This window comes from Thunnus thynnus, chromosome 23 (assembly GCF_963924715.1).
Source record: "Thunnus thynnus chromosome 23, fThuThy2.1, whole genome shotgun sequence".
NCBI classification, from domain to species: Eukaryota; Metazoa; Chordata; class Actinopteri; order Scombriformes; family Scombridae; genus Thunnus; species Thunnus thynnus.
This window is the reverse complement of record NC_089539.1, coordinates 14,340,240-14,356,740: the sequence shown is the minus strand read 5'-3', so window position 1 is coordinate 14,356,740 and position 16,501 is coordinate 14,340,240. Positions and strand designations below refer to the sequence as shown.

General features: G+C 38.9%; 1 protein-coding gene and 1 pseudogene across 1 annotated transcript in view; both read left to right on the top strand.

Annotated features, from left to right (window-relative positions):
- The window catches only part of cacna2d4a (calcium channel, voltage-dependent, alpha 2/delta subunit 4a), a 90,518-nt gene that overhangs the window by 68,434 nt on the left and 5,583 nt on the right, over positions 1 to 16,501 (top strand). Inside the window, exons 27-33 of the mRNA XM_067581552.1 lie at positions 5,548 to 5,609; positions 13,052 to 13,066; positions 13,609 to 13,653; positions 13,884 to 13,946; positions 14,940 to 15,010; positions 15,872 to 15,947; positions 16,067 to 16,119. Of these exons, the coding sequence (XP_067437653.1) occupies positions 5,548 to 5,609; positions 13,052 to 13,066; positions 13,609 to 13,653; positions 13,884 to 13,946; positions 14,940 to 15,010; positions 15,872 to 15,947; positions 16,067 to 16,119 (385 nt within the window). The remainder of the gene's footprint in view (positions 1 to 5,547; positions 5,610 to 13,051; positions 13,067 to 13,608; positions 13,654 to 13,883; positions 13,947 to 14,939; positions 15,011 to 15,871; positions 15,948 to 16,066; positions 16,120 to 16,501) is intronic.
- On the top strand, positions 9,666 to 11,773 carry LOC137176253 (uncharacterized; annotated as a pseudogene).

Genomic DNA, 16,501 nt, shown 5'->3' with positions numbered 1-16,501 from the left:
ATCTGTTCCTTTGATTCCAATGTCTCTGCTGATGCTCTGTTGATGTGATATCTGTGTGTGTGTGTGTGTGTGTGTCTGTGTGTGTGTGTGTGTGTCCTTCCTGCAGTCCACATTCTGTCCTTTTTTGGCCTATTGTGCGTGTGTGTGTTTGTGTGTGTGTTTGTGTGTATTTATGCATGTGCCCTTCACACCTTTGATCTTGGACTCTCTCTCTTTCCCTCTTAGTTCCTTGACCTCTTTTCCCCCTTTGTGTATATTATATATGCATCATCCATTATAAAAGCATGCTGATGTGTGTGTGTGTGTGTTTGTGTACGTGTGTGAGAGACAGAAAGGCATGAAATGACCTCCTCACTATAGTGGCCTTATTTTCAGTGTCCTCTCTGTGCCCAGAGACTCAGCCATTGTGTCAGTTTAATTTATTGACTCTGGGTGCGTGTGTTTGTGTGTATGTGTGTGCGTGTGTTTGTGTGTGTGTGCATGTGTGCGTGTGTGCGTGCGTGCGTGCATGTGTGCGTGTGGACTCCAGGGTCTTGCTAAGGGAACCATCAAAACCTGCTCTGTTCACTGGTCATTTAACACAGCCTGACCCCCTGTGCCACCTCAGCACAACACACACACACTCACGCAGACACACAAACACGCTAAACAATGTCAAAATTTTGCCTTCCTCTGTTCCGTTCCACCGTCCCTCTCTTTCTTTCTTCACAGTCTGTCAGACACTCGACACTCTCGCTGCTGCATTTAGCAAAAGGCCAGCAAGCTGGTCACCTTTCTCTGTCTCACTGTTCAATTATGGTAAGCGTTAGTGGCATAACTAGGCAACCAAAGCTTCTCAAAATTGTGTTTATATGCTACTAAATGGTTTTGTCTAATTCATTTTGGGGTGATGTAATTGCTGCATAGATTATTGCAATGTTATTTTGTGGAGTTGCCTAAACCAAACCATAAAAACATGAATCATTTAGCTGCTAAAAGAGGATATTTTGGGGAAAACAATGTAATAAAATCTGTTGTCACTGAGCATTTAGCAGATTTGCTTGTTAAAAATGTTTCCCTATTATTTTGAACTGTAATCCAGGCAGCATTATAATTCTTTCAAAAACATATTTACTGTTGTTAGTAGATATTTTAAGGACACAGAAAATTAATATACAGTGTTGCAAAAGCAGCAAAGGTTCTGTTAAGATGTGTACACTGTTTGTGCATATATGCATGATTATGTCTTTGTCTTCCCCTTCACTCTGTGTCCATCATGTTCTTGTCTTGTCACCTTTTCTGCTTCCCTCTGTCTTCTTACCTCTCCATCTTTCTTTCTGTCTTCCTGACTACTTGTCTCACTCTACAACACACACACACAGAAAGTGTAAATATAGAAATATATGTAAATATGTATATATTGTAGGGTGAAATATGATGAGACAACAAGGCAGTGAGACTCTTTACTCATTTTCACTCTGCCTTGTCTCTCTCACACATTCTTTTTTGCCGTTGTTCACAGTTCACATCCCTCCGTCTCTCATCCCTCTATCTCGTTAGTGTAATAACCAATTAACTCTGGGTCTTGGTTGCTTAAATTTTTTATTTATTTCTTCATTAATTCATTTCCTGTTGAAAGCGCACTCCACTGTGATTGGCAGCTCGCACTAATTGCAACTCAGAATGAGAGTGGCACAAGACACACAAACATGCACACAATTCAAGCTCATGAGCACACACACACACACACACACACTCTAAATTGCATGCATGCAAGTTCATGCATATCCTTGTCTACACTGCTGTATGTTAAGTGAACACACATTGAGAAATGCTAGCTGTGTGCACACATTATAGAAAAAAACATCTATTACAGCACACACACACACAAACACACACACACACACACACACACACACACACACACACACGGATCATTGTGATGGTTTTAATTAGATTTGGCCTATCAGCCTCCAACTCAGAGAGGGAAAGAAGGCAGATTACTGCTGCCCTCCATAATGGCCTTCCAACACTTCATCTGAGATTATGGTGGAAGGGGACGACTTCAAGGTCAGTTGCAATATTTGGGGGGGGGCGGAGGGGGGGGGGGGGGGGGGATGTGAGAGAGAAACTCTAATGCGCTTTTAGTAAAGATTATATTTTTAGTACAAATTATGTTTTTTCTCCATGGGTGACAAAATGGCAAACCACATGTGAAAATCTGTTGCTGGAAAACCAACAAAGAGGATGAAAACCAGTCAGTCAGTTTTACAATTAAGAACGTTTTTCAACAGCTGTCCTGGAGCCAAGTTCATCAATTTATGAACTGATAAACATCTCCCCAATTGGCTAAACAAACTTTTCTGTGTACATAACTGATTACAGGCTGATTAGAGCCACGGTCCAAAATCATGACTGATTTTTAAGAGATTGAATGAAATACATGACACACGCAAACCAAACACGTATACACACACACATACACACACACACACACACTGAAACACACACCCAAGGACAGCTGACAGAGCGTGTCGGAGCTGTTTTCCTACAATATGTGGACTCAACCCCTTGAGGACACACAGCTCGTGGTTTATTCTTACCATAATTCATGAGCTAATTGCATTTTACAAGCATAATTGAGTGAGTTATGTTTAACTTTTTAGACTATGGCCATGGGCTAAGATAAATTATTTTCTACTCTTTTGCTGAGTATTTTCAAAGGCATGCCACACAGTTTGGAATATTTGGATGTGTTTTCACCATCTGCTCCAGACAGCTATTAGTTTCCACTGAATAATACAACTTTGGTAAAATGACTGTGTGGCAGGCTTGATGTTCACTGTAGATTTGAGTCTGGTAATTTGATTTTAATACAGAAAATAATGGAAAGTCTGATTGAGGAAGAAGTATAGTCAATTAATAAAATACATGGTTTACCAGGCTGTAGCTACCATTGAGGACACAGAGGTCTTATCCTCTGCAATATTGTTGCAAATTTGGGAGATGTAATGACATAGGGAGGAGTTTGCATTCTACAATTAGACACATATTACACACTCTTTAAAGCTGATTGTATTCTTTTAGATTTAATTTGACTCTTTGAGGCAAAAACTAAATAAACAAATACACCGAAATAAAATGAGTTTCGTATTCTAAACCAGAGTTAACTGGCATCAGACCTTAATGTAGAGAAGAAAATGCAGAAGATATAACCAAAAAGTTAACATTTTGCAATTTAAAAAAAAAAGGACCTTATTTTCTTAGTGTTTCTTAGTCAGGATTTCAAAAATCCTTGCTCCAGCCCCTGATATCTTGCATGGTGATCAGCTGTTTTTCTATGATCCTTTAACTGATTACTGATGTTTTTTTCTGATCATATTTAAAGTATCCAAATTATTATTAACAAATAAACAACAAGCCAGCCCTTCCTGTCTGCTCTCTTTTTCTCTCACACTTCACTTGTCTCTCATCCTGCAACCAGACCTAAAAAGTAACCCACCCATAGCTAATTTTTTCTCATAATAAAGCAACCTGACTCCATTTCATCAATTATTCTGGCCTGTGTATGTGTATTACTGTACATGATGATGTGTATGTGTGTAAATGGGTGCATGCTGTGCATTTGTGCATGCTGTCATACTGTATACAGTGTGTACTTATACAGTATATGTGCATTAATATGTGAAGGACAGTGTGTGTGTGTGTGTGCACGTGTGTTAATGCGTCTTTAGTGTATTGTGAGCATTGCGGAGGCTTTCCCAGAGTGGCTGTACAAAGCACGCTGCGAGAAAAAAAAACGCTGAGTCTTTGATGCTAATATGAAGTGTCATATCATCCCTCGCAGTGTGTGTCCATTTGTTGTGTGTGCGTGGGCGTATACAGTATGTGTGCATGTGTGTGTTTGCTCTGAGAACTTATGCAATTACCGTTCCATTTTGCATCACCACGCTGACTGCAATGCTGACGGACGTACAGCCCTAAGCTGACACAAGCAATAACTCCGACGCCATGTGTGTGTGTGAAACATGTACCAACACACACTAATTGTAGGCTTAATGTTTTGTGACGGAGAGTGCTACGTTGTAGGCAGGGGTTGGACGGATGTGTGAGCGTGCACACACACAAACACACACTGTCTAAGAATAGTCAGTTCACACAGCAGTACTGTGGCTCAAAAGGCCAGTTATTGTAAAAGGATTTTCATAAGTTAAGTTCTGAAGGCAGTGCCGATCTGCACAGCAGGTCCTCTTCTACTCCTCCAGCCTGAGAGCCAAGAGAGAGATATAGACTCTCACCCTGGGACATTAATCAGCTCATTAATGCCCTTTCTTCTAAACTGCTGGAATTAAAGTTTTGCTCTCCATTTACTGCTGGCAGGTCTACTATTGCTGCTACGACCATTACTACTAAACGACGCACCACTACCACTTAAACTGAAAATATTATCTCAGCAGTGGTACGTATGACCACCAGTGCTGTTACTTATATTACTGCTACTGCTACTGCTATTATTGCTACTACTACAGTATGAAAACAATTGTCACAGTACTGCTTTACAGTCTTCATATGAGAGAGAAGGGAGTGAGAGTTCATTCTTGACCTTGCTTGCTTAACTCTGCCTAACTTGAAGTCTTAAAAGTACAAGTCAATAGATCCATCTTCATGACAGCTGAGCAGCTCCATCAGTTGATGAAGACTGTGTGATATGGTTGAAAGCCCTAGAAAAGCAAGTGGACCTTGAGTTGGGATTTTTTTTTTCTGTCAAATTAGGAATCTTGGCTAAAAAACCTAGCCACTTAAGTTAACGCTTCAGTGTGCAATCAATGTTTGCTGGACAGAAATTTGTAATAGAAGCACATAGACTTTTCTGACCGGAAACAGTATAGATCCACAATAAATATAGAGAGTCACCTGACATTTGACCAACGCATACCTGATATAATATATACTTTTCTTAGTGTTATTAATTAAGTCAATGTACTACTTTTTCATAAGAAGTACAGTACAAACCTTGCATTTCCAAGAATAGACAACAGATGCATAGGTACACAGGTAAAGTGCAGTGAAAAAAAAGTTAGAAAGATCATTCTGTTTATCCACAGGCAGTGTACATTGTTTTCTTCCTGCTTCCATGTTGTTGCCATGACACCATGTACTAATAATGTTTACAGTGGACATGTGCTAGATGTTACTGAAGAGAGGCATTTTCAAAGCCCCTGTCTCAGTTGCCAGGCATTGGTCTAGCAGCAGTGTTACCTGTAGTGCATCTGCCACAACCCCAACTACAAGAACCCCAACTGCTAAACAAGTTGTACTCTTCCTCTTGATTTTTCTGTCCCTCCTCTTCTTCTTTTTGCTCATCTTTTTGTCATGCCCCTTCAGTCTGTTTGCCAATCCATTCAGTTTTTGTCCTGTTTTCACTTATACTTCTCCTCATCCTCCTCTTAATTCAACTTACTTTTCTCTTTCCCCGTGCTTATCCTCTTTTCTTCCTTCTCTGTCTATACATTGTTATGCTGGTTTATTTTACTGTCCTACCTAACTGACCTCTTTCTCTCTCTGCAGCCACTGGTGTTCAGATGACTCTGGAGGTGATTGAGTCCAGATTTTGGGCCATTGCAGCTCAGGTCAGTACAAATGGGAGCAAACTGATATTGATGATGTTTCTCACTTTAAAGCTTCCAACAAGTTTTGGTCAATTTCTATAACAGAGACAGTTCTTCAACCCTTGAACCTTGAACTAAATGAATCCTTCGTATTTATGATAACAAACTCAAAACTTGAATTTGACGTGAAGGATGCATAAAAAACACTTTCCTAAATATTATACAGTATGTCTGCAGACTTCTAGCTAAGTTGTTGACTATTTTCATTAAATATATTGAATTGTGAATGTCTTGAATGTTTAAGATGTGTACTCTCTGGGAATGAAACCTTGTAAACCTCATCTCATTGATCTGTTTTTTCCATGTTAGATTTATGCTTTATTCTTAATGTTGTCCATAAAATAGGCTTATTATATTTCTACACTATCACTGATATTGTAGCATTTACATTGAAAAATGACTCCAAAAATTACTCTGTACTGTATCTTGTGAGGTGATACATGTAAAATGATTTGCGTCTATGCATCCAACTATTTTCTTTTCTCCAATCCAAAGAAAGTTTTAATTCATGTCAGATTTAATCCTTACTCTCTCACACAGCAACCCTCAATAGCTTATTTTTCAGTTCAGATAAAATAATTACATTAACGTGCTCTGATTTCTGATGAAGTGGACAAAAGCACATACCTGTTTACTGATTAGCTTATAGGATTGATTCTTTAATATTAATATTTATCAAAGGCTATGTCCCAATTTGACATTAAGATTTTACATTTAAATTGAAGGCTTTAACCAAACACACTGATCCAGCACATTATCTTAAGTGAACAGGAGAAGTGGCTATCGTGGCTTTAACCCTCCGCCACGGTGTTATAGTTTCAGGAATATCTATTTAAACCACCAGGCCCTTCTCACTAAATTTATTACTGTATGACAAGGAGTCAAGGATGATTCCCTTTTCTGCTCCATTAGTTTCTAATTACAGCATTTAAACTTTGTCTAATTCAAAGCTTAATGCAGTGTTTTCTGTACCACTGCACCCACCATTAAAGGAGCGCTTACACTGCATTAAATATTATTTTAAGAGATTAAATGTCATCATTAGAATTCTTTTCAGTGGATATTTTGTGTGCTGCTCAGAGAATTTCATCTGTGTGGTTTCAGAAGAGAATCTCAATGTCTTCTCTGTTCTTCCACACCTTCAAGAAAACATTTTATTCAGGGAAAACTTTGCCTAATTTAGCGTAACATTTTTACTGTAGCAGGTGTCTGATAGCTTGGCCGTTCTCCCCCTCTGCTCCCATGGCTGTAAATGACAGCAGTTAAAAGAGCATTAAGGCTTCTGGCTAGCCATTAAATGATGGATAGCTACGACAGCTAGGCTCAGCAGCTCCCAAATGTGTGTGTGTGTGTGTGCGTGTTTCTGTTTGTAGAGGTGTGAAGAAGAGAGTACTATATATGTGTATGTGTCTGTTAATGTTAATGTGTGCCATGTTGACAGGGACCATATGCGTAACCATCTGTGCATAAGTGTGTTGTTATGTCCATATTAATCAACGAGGAGCTCATTAGTCTTGTTATCTACTAGATAAATGCTGTACAGAAAGTCATTCTCATTTACTTTGTTCAATTAAACCCTCTATTGTGCCTCAATTCTTAATTTTCTTTGGCCTCCTCTCCTCTTTTTCTTTCTTTTCCTCAGTGCTCCCTCTCTGTTTTCATCTCCTAAACTCCCCTGTTTTCCTTATTTCCTCTCCTCAACCCTCCCTCCTCTCGTCATATAGCTTACATAACCATCTTATCATCCCGTCATGTACTAACTGTCAAGCATCTTTATTTCATAGAGTTTGTGTGTGCATGCACTCACAGTATGTGCTCGACCTGACTGTGCAGTTCATGTTTGTGTACGTGTGTACCCGCATGGATGTGGTGTATTTATATGCGTGAAATCCTCTCGGCGGTCTATTTATAAGTGTTCAGCTCTCTTGGGGGTGACGATACTGTACCTACTGTAAATCCTGAACGAAATTCATGTCAGGGGGAAGTATAATAACAGGTCACATGGTACCGAAAAAAAACACGGGTGGTCCAGTTGATTAAGACACACACTTGGCTGTTCTATGCGTGTGACTGCGTTTTTCAGAGAAAAAAACACATAATGCTAAATTTAAGCTTTGGATCTTAATTAATTTTACATGAGAGAATGACATTTAATTCTGCAGCAGATGCATCGAGTTTCAGTGCAGGTGAATTTACAACAAGTATTGAATCAACTCTTCTTATACATTTATAGTGATTCATGCATGCATGAGAATAAAGAAAATGTATTTTCACTAATGGTTGCACTTCTATTGCAAGTAAAAATTTGATTAGAAATAAAGAATGAGTATTGAATTATAGAAATTCTGAAATATCTGCAGTTAGCTTCATCTTGATATATTTGAAAGAACCCTGCACACAGTCCGCATATGTTAGTGGAAGAATTACATAAGTGAGGGAATCCCCATCTGACTTTATAGCTACAGTATAAGGTTGACTATAACTTAAAATAAGATGTTATTAGTTGATGAATTATGAATTACTGAGGATAAGAATAAAGCGGGAGTTACCATCTAATGGGAATCAGTCAGAATGTTAATCGGAAAATGTTCTGACATCACTGTACAGTACGCTCTGCTCTGTCTTCCACTGCGTGTGTCTGACTGTCCGTTCATATGGTGTTGAAAGGTTGTGTGTGTGTGTGTGAGAGAGAGAGAGAGAAACAGTGGAAGAGAAAGAAATTAAAGGATGTAAATAGGATGGAATAAGAGGTGAAACACATGTGTGCTTATGGCCCCCGCTCCACTTTGGTTAAATCTGCGAACCCATATGTGATATATATATATAGTTACATCACATTAAAATATACAGCGTGAATCCCTCAGCATAAAAAGCCAGATGTCTCTCACAGTCCTTTGCTGCTATATTATGTTAGACAGTGAGTGGAGATGCAGTGAAAGGCTGTGAAGGGATAGTAATGGGGATCAAAAGATGATAGATTTTTTGCCATTCACATCTTGGCATGCTCTTTATCTCATGGACAAGACTCAGCTGTTCCTCCTTTGTCTATAATCCCATGTTTGTGGGCTATTTAATAGCATATTGTGTCTGTGTTTATAAAGGCACTGCACCACAGCGTTTAAATTATGAAATGAAGATACATTAGAGCAATTATAGAAGCAGAAATCTTTTTTTTTTTTTTTTGCAAACAAGATTATTTTATGGTTTTATAAAAAAGGTCTATCTTAAGGAACTGAGGGGCTTTCTTCAGAGTGTATTTATGCAATTTAATAATAGTAAAATCAAGGTTTATCATATCATTGCAAAACTCAGTATAGAATAGTAGATTATAGTTATAATACTGTAGCATGTCTGCATGTTCCTCACTTCCAGTGTGTTTGTGAGCAGGCAGGATCATCAGTTGCAGTAAGAAACTGTTTGATTCCAGGGAATGAGGGTGTTAATTGATGCTCTCTCACCAATGCCTCGACTCCTCCTGCAGCTCCCTGAGGAGACATATTTACCGACACAGGATCCGGGGTAACAGCCTCCCAACCCTCCTATTATCGCTGGGGTCAATTTGACCCCATTCAATGTTTAATGTCTCTAAATAAATGGTTGACATCTTTTTTTTTTTTTTTTTTGCTTCATATTTATTTTTTCCTAATTTAATGGGAACAACTGGGTAAACATAAAATTAACATGATATATTTTCAACATCCTGTACACATTTTGTACGCATTGGTGTTCTTTGAGGTCAATTTGACCCCAGGCTTTTTTAGCTGTATAAAACATATAAGAAATATCAACATTTTACACACATTTGTTTGGATTGTTTTGGATGATATTGAGGTCACTATAACATGCAATTTCATAATCTTCAAAAAACACCCCCCTGCTATAGGGCCCTAACATAACCATAACATGTAGTAGTGTGAGAACCACTGATAGTTCACACAATGTAGAGGAGGAGCAAACATATAAAAGCTTGCACAGCAGCCTTCTAAACCATTTCTTTATGCTCTCTCTCAATAGAAAATGACCTCTAAGCAAAGGTTTTCTGCTAATTAGGTTTTGTCACAGCTCTTTGACATTGAAAGTGACATAGAGGAGAATGTGTCTGACACAGAGGATAATGATGAGGAGGACGCTGATTATGCGGCACTCTCCTCTGATGAGAAGGATGATCCTTCGTGTTGACCCTCCTGTTGTCTCTCAACCACCAGCAGACACGTTACCTTCCAAAAATGGAAAGTTATAATGGTCCGTCTCCCCACTTGAACGACAGGGTAGACTTCGTGCTGCAAATGTCATCAAAATGGTTCTAGGCTCCACCAGATACGCTGTCAGCCATGTCCAAGACGTAAAATTAGCAATCGTAAAACCATCAATCGAAAAGGATATACTTGAGATGACAAATTTAGAGGGGAGACACGTGAATGGTGTCGAAAAGACTTGGAGTGTACCAGTGAAAAGGAGAAGCAACGGCAAGCCTTTGGAATGCTGATACTGGAAGGGCAACATTTCCAGTCACCATGTCTCTACAGACATTCCATGTTTTCTCCTGTGTCATAAGCTTTGATGACAGAGAAACACGACAGGGCCAACGAGAGTGTGACAAACTCGCAGCAATATGGGATGTATGGGACAAGTTGATTCAGCAAGTACCCTTTCTTTACAGTCCAGGTCTTTATTGCATTTCATTGCTGCTGTCCCTTCAGAAAATACATACTAAGCAAACCAGCCAAATACGGTACCAAAATATGGGCAGCATGTGATGCACAATCCATCTATGCCTGGAATATGCAGGTGTACACTGGTAAATCTCCTGGGAAGCACCTGAAAAAAATCAGGGCATGAGGGTGGTACTGGACATGGCTGAAGGACTGAATGGTCATAACATTACATGTGATCATTTTTTCACATTATACCTATATAAGGAAGATTACCATGTTGGGGACAGTGAGAATAAACAAGCTGAAGCTTCCCACTGAGCTTCTTGCAATGAAGAACAGGAAGGTAACATTTTCATTGTTTGCCTTCACTGACAGAGCCAGCATAATCTCTTATTACCCCAAGAAAGGGGAAAATATCCTGCTGATGAGCACAAAGAAAACCACAAATGGTCTTGGACTACAACAAGACAAAGGGAGGGGTTCATAACCTGGACAAGGTCACAGCCACATACAGCCAAAGCATGACTGCTCGTTGGCCCCTTGTCATTTTCTTCAACATCATTGAGAGAGCCTTCAATGACTTTGCAATATGGAGCAAAATAAACAAGGACTGTAACAGTGGAAAACTGAGTCGAAGGAGGATTTCACTGGAGCAGCTGCGTTATGTGCTGGTGAAATCTCATATCAAGAGAGGATGGTGCCTTCCAAGAGCATCAACAGCTGCTGCAACTGTTGTGAAGGGCATCCAAACAGAAACAGAGACACACACCCCAACTCCTCCAGTGGCTCAAACTGCAGGCAGGAAATGTGGCAGGAGCCAGAAATGACCCCAAGACCAGCAACACCTGTGTGAAATGCAAGAAATACGTCTGTAAGGAGCAAACACACTCTCTGCACATCATGTGCACAGTTGTGCAGAAGAAAGGCTGGACTGTACCTTCTGGTGTCCTGTAGGAAAAATAATATGCTGTTCATATTCTGTCCATGCTTTTTTGAATTCTGTCAAACTCATTTTGGTGATTATGTATCTTTGTTTTTTACTAACTCACACATACATATTTGCATACATAGCACTTACACATACATAGCAGTAGCATAGAACAATCCCTGACACAATGCTCAACTGTACTTTTTATAGGTATTTTTTGTAAATAAAGGTTAAATTGCTTGGTTCAAATTGACCCCCAAAGATAAAAGATGTTAGAAGATGTAAATTTGAAGATAATAGGAGGGTTAAGTGCTGCCTACAGCAGAACAGAAAGGTTGGATGAGATAAAGAAGTGTTGCTTATACAGGAGGGAACATATATGTTCTATAAATATATTAGATAAAACAAAATAAGGGTTGTTGCTGTTTATTTTCAGCCGTCTACAAACCTTTTCTTTAGTGGGTGTTCAGACCAAAAGCAGGTTGTGTTGGTGGGGGCGTGTTGCTTCAGGTACCGGTGTGAGGATGAAATATGATCCATAAAACTTCACTGCAAACACTGCACAGCCATTTATAATGTTAAAAGGAAGGATTTTACTGCCCTGGAAAGCTACCAGAGCAACAGATATTTTATCTTTTGTCACAATAATCACAAAGGTAACTGTAGATATGAGGCGTTTATGTTATTCTACCAGGAATGTCTGCTTGCACATATTCGATTGGCCATTGCATAACCTTGCTAGATGATGTCACAAAAGTTTAGCCAGGTTATACTATTTTGCTCAAAAATGCTGCATTTCGTCCCATTCAAATGAATGAGAGGGTTGCATTTTTTCACAGTTCGTCACCATCACATTTAAATATCCACTTATACACAGAAAATCAAAAAATATAACAGGTTAACATTATCATGAAATTCAATGAGCACATTCATGCTCTCCTGAGGATAAACCATTCCCATTATGGACACTATGAGACTTTTCAAAAATCCTTACTGTTGTTTGCCCAGCTGTTCATTAGTGAGGTTTTAGACTTTTATGATACACTTTAATTAGCAGAAAGAGGCAACACAGTTTCCTACAAATTCCGTCCCTTTCAGGCAATGCTATTTGCCCATAGTGTGTGGGGAAGAACTCATCACATCTGTCAATTTCTGAATTGTAGTTTATTTCAGATGGCAGTGATGGGAAGCAGGGAGAAAGACTGACACTTTGCTGTAATAGGATTGAAAAGGATGATAGATTGTCTCATTCACACTTCGACACGCTCTATATAGCCTGACCATGATTCCAAAGATGTATTGCCCATAGACACATCTCCTCACATACTGTAGACATACGATGTGACCGTAAAGTCATGAAGAAAACTATTGACATTCTGACTCATGACCAGTCCACGGTCAAAGGGACAGAACTGTTACGGGGTGGAAGAGCAAGTCAAGTACATAATAAAAAAAAAAATCATGTTGTTGTGGACAAGGTGGCATCAAACACCTTACTGCAAGTTTTTCATTTTTCAATTTACCCACAGTACTTTAATTAAAATGTTTATTAGTTTGTAGAATTTGTTCCTGTCTGCTTGAAAATCATAAAGGAAATGTTTAAAATCGGGCTTTCATGCAAATTAAATCTGCAGTCTTTTATCTTTTCCTGGACCATGGGCTTTGAGAGGATGTGTGGCTTTGTCAACAGAGTGAGAGTAGAGACAGTCTATTCTCACAGTCAGTGCATTGACTTCCACATCATTAACCGAAGTAATGTTTCTCTCACTTCTTCATGCTCTCTTTTTATCTCTCTTTGCTCCTCTCTCCTGTCCTCTCAGCCAAATGACACAGATGTAAGTATGCATAATCCTCCTTCTCTCTTCATCTCTTTTGAACATACTTTTTGTAACAAACCAAAATTAACATCTTCAGCACCTGCTGAGCTCTGTGAAATCAGCTTCACACCCAAGTTAGACCGATTACACACACACACATACACAGTCACAGACATGCAGGAATTAAATATGCGCAAACTTGCAAACAAGATTCACAAGCCTATCACAGGTTGACGAGACATATCACACAAATTAACACCTTCTCACTAACTCAGGCACATTTTCACACACACTGACATTGACACATGTTCATACAAACACCAACATAACACCCTCACAGACTCAAACACAGAGTGTGTGTTCATATCATCTCCTCACATACACAAACATGCCCACTTCAGAAAAAAAAAACATACCCATCAGATACACATATCATACTCACAATCATCGTTTTCACCCATATTTTTACTGTGAAAATCCTTCCTCAGTTTTGTTATTGTGACACATTTTGCAAACATTTTCTTTTCTTTCTTTTCTGTCTGCTTGTGTATATCTGTCAGTGCTCCGATGTGGAGGGGATTTGTCCTCTTCGGTGTGACAGCATTGTGAGTATATCCCACTGTTTGACTGATAGGTATAGAAATTCTCAAGCTATCGGGAATTTTACTACACAATATGTGGGAATTCAAGCCCCCAAAATACAAAAAGCTTTATCTTAAGCTCCTTTTTTGGAACCACAAAAATGAGAAACTGACTTGTGTATATTCTGAGTGAAATAGTAACTCCTTACGTAAGTAATTGCTTTCTCTTTTGCTGTCTTTTTCTCTCGTCTCAGGATATTGAGTGCTACGTGATTGATAATAATGGCTTTGTCCTAATTTCTAAACAACGCAATGATGTGAGTTCACACACACACACACACACACACATAACTGGAGTGTTTTTTTGTCATTGACTTGATTGTTTGAGAGCTCTTACGCCTAGTAATATCCATGACCCAGCAAGAAAAGAAACACACTCAGAAAAAAGATCCAAATTGTTCTGTGCCTATAATTTAGAAATATATATATATATATATATATATATATATATATATATATATATACTGAACACCTGCAAAACTTTTATTTTTTGCCTAACAGTAGAGACGCAAAATTTTTTACATTTACATATTCACATTTTCAAAATATCAGCCTTTAACCACAGTAACTATCAATGACAAGCGTAAGCAGTAGAATGAGTCAGTGATCATGAATCACAACCACTGTCTAAGTAGCGCAGCAGTACAGAGGCACCAGCAACAACAATTCCCAGCCTACAATTATGCAACACAACAAAAAGTACAGAGCAACCAGTAAGCTCTGTAATTTTGCCGAGGCAGTGATAGTTTATTGTTTGTCAGTGATTGTTTGTTGGTCGTCACTTTTTATTCTGTTCTTTAAAAATCAAATGGAGCAGGAAACAGCACCAAACCGAAAATTATGTGTAATGTGTTGCATTATTTCATTTAATATGTTTAAGCAGACAAATCAGCAACAGACATATCCCAAAAAAGCGATAATTCCTAGTTAAAACATTCATATAATTGGCCAATTATTTGTTTTTTGAAGGTTTGAGAAAAAATACTCTATTGCAGTACTACAGCTCTACTTAGTGCATATAAATGACACACTACCACAAAATCATGTGTGGTAAAATGCATTGCTATAAAACCAACACATAACATAGTTGGATGAATAATTGATCATGAAGTTCACATTGAGGTAAAAGTGGGAAGGAAGAAGACCAAGAAGGAGGGTTGATTTTCAGTTTATCACGACATAAATTGGATACGTTCAACCACACAGATCCTCACACACAGTGTTCATCTGCCTCTTCTCTCTCCTCACAGGCAGGGAGGTTCTTTGGCGAGATTGATGGATCAGTGATGGCCACATTGATCAGGATGGGCATGTTCAAAAGGTAATTGACAAGTTAGTTGACAAGATATAATAGTTGTGTATTTGTCTTGCCTGTTAGCTGATAACAGGCAGTGATGCAGGCCAAGCATGTTAAACTTCATTTAAACTTATTTGAATTTGTTAAATGTCACATCTCTGTGGTGATAATCTGTAGTGTCTTGGTGTCTCGCCCTTGAATCTCCGAGTTCAAACAGCAAAGGTTACTGTTTTAAGTTCTTATGCATCTTCTTTTCAGCCAACGCCGATTCATTAGTATGCATATGAACCCCATAGCCTGGAGGGTGTTATTTACTGCCATCACTATTTACTGCCATTTCTGGTATCTATCCCTGCTTTTCCCCTCTGCTCCCCTTTGAGCTTCTTTGACTGCTCTGGATTTTTTTCTTCCCTTTTACCCCCCAACCCCCACCCCACCCCTGTCTTTTATGTTTGAAATCTCATGAGTGATGTGCTATTTTTAAAATAGCTAAAAGATTTCGTCATGCTTCATTTGCCAAAGGATATTACATAACTGGGGTTGAGCATGCATTACCTGAATATGCTCAGTAGTACATAACAGTCCATACTTTAGAACGGAGGGTAGTTCTAGCAGGAATGAAGGCAATTGGACTTGAGTTGCCCACTTGCCCTTCACTTAGACCTTCTGGGAAGACCATGACCTAGATGACTGAGAATCTTCACAGACATCTAGCAGGGAGGTGATTTTCTTCCTGGTTTCTATAAAGGTTAAGTTCAGCCATACAATGCTGCATGTAGCAGTCTGGAGGGGGTCAAGGGATCAATGTAAGTCAATGAAATGCTGCCAGAAGAGCAACACTGTGAGCTTTCGTGTGTGTGTGTGTGTGTGTGTATGTTTCCTCAGGGTGTCCTTGTTTGACTACCAGGCCATGTGTAAGATGAACCCGCACTCTGTCAGCAGCGCCCGTCCACTTCTCAGTGTATGTACAGTAAACTCTGTCTCTATGCATTATTGTTATCATAGTCACACACACACACACACAGTCAATTATGCAGTAATTGTGATTTTCTACTTCAATCTGTCTGTCTGTCTCTTCAGCCGTTCTATGGTTTGGCTTCAGCCCTCAAGTGGTTCCTCTCCAACTTCCTACTGTAAGTGTTGCTAAGGGCAACCAGAATTGACTGTTGCAGTTTTTGTTACAGTGTCTCCAAAATCCATAATCCATGAAGGGGATTTTTATTGCAATTTGCTACTATGTGTCACTATTCTATAAATTCAATTGTACTTTTTTTTCTACTACATATCACAACTGTTTTCTTCTTTTGTAGCAATGAACTTTTTCCCCTTTTAACACTGTTACGTGCACAACAAATACCAGAACATCATAGGTAGTGAAACAAATGATAGGGTCTACCTTTTCAAATCTAATCAGTCATTTGATCTAGAACCTGGAGCAAAAGATCATTAACTTATCCATACTATCTTATCCTTACAATTACACCATTATTAGTATTTTTATATAAGAAATACAGT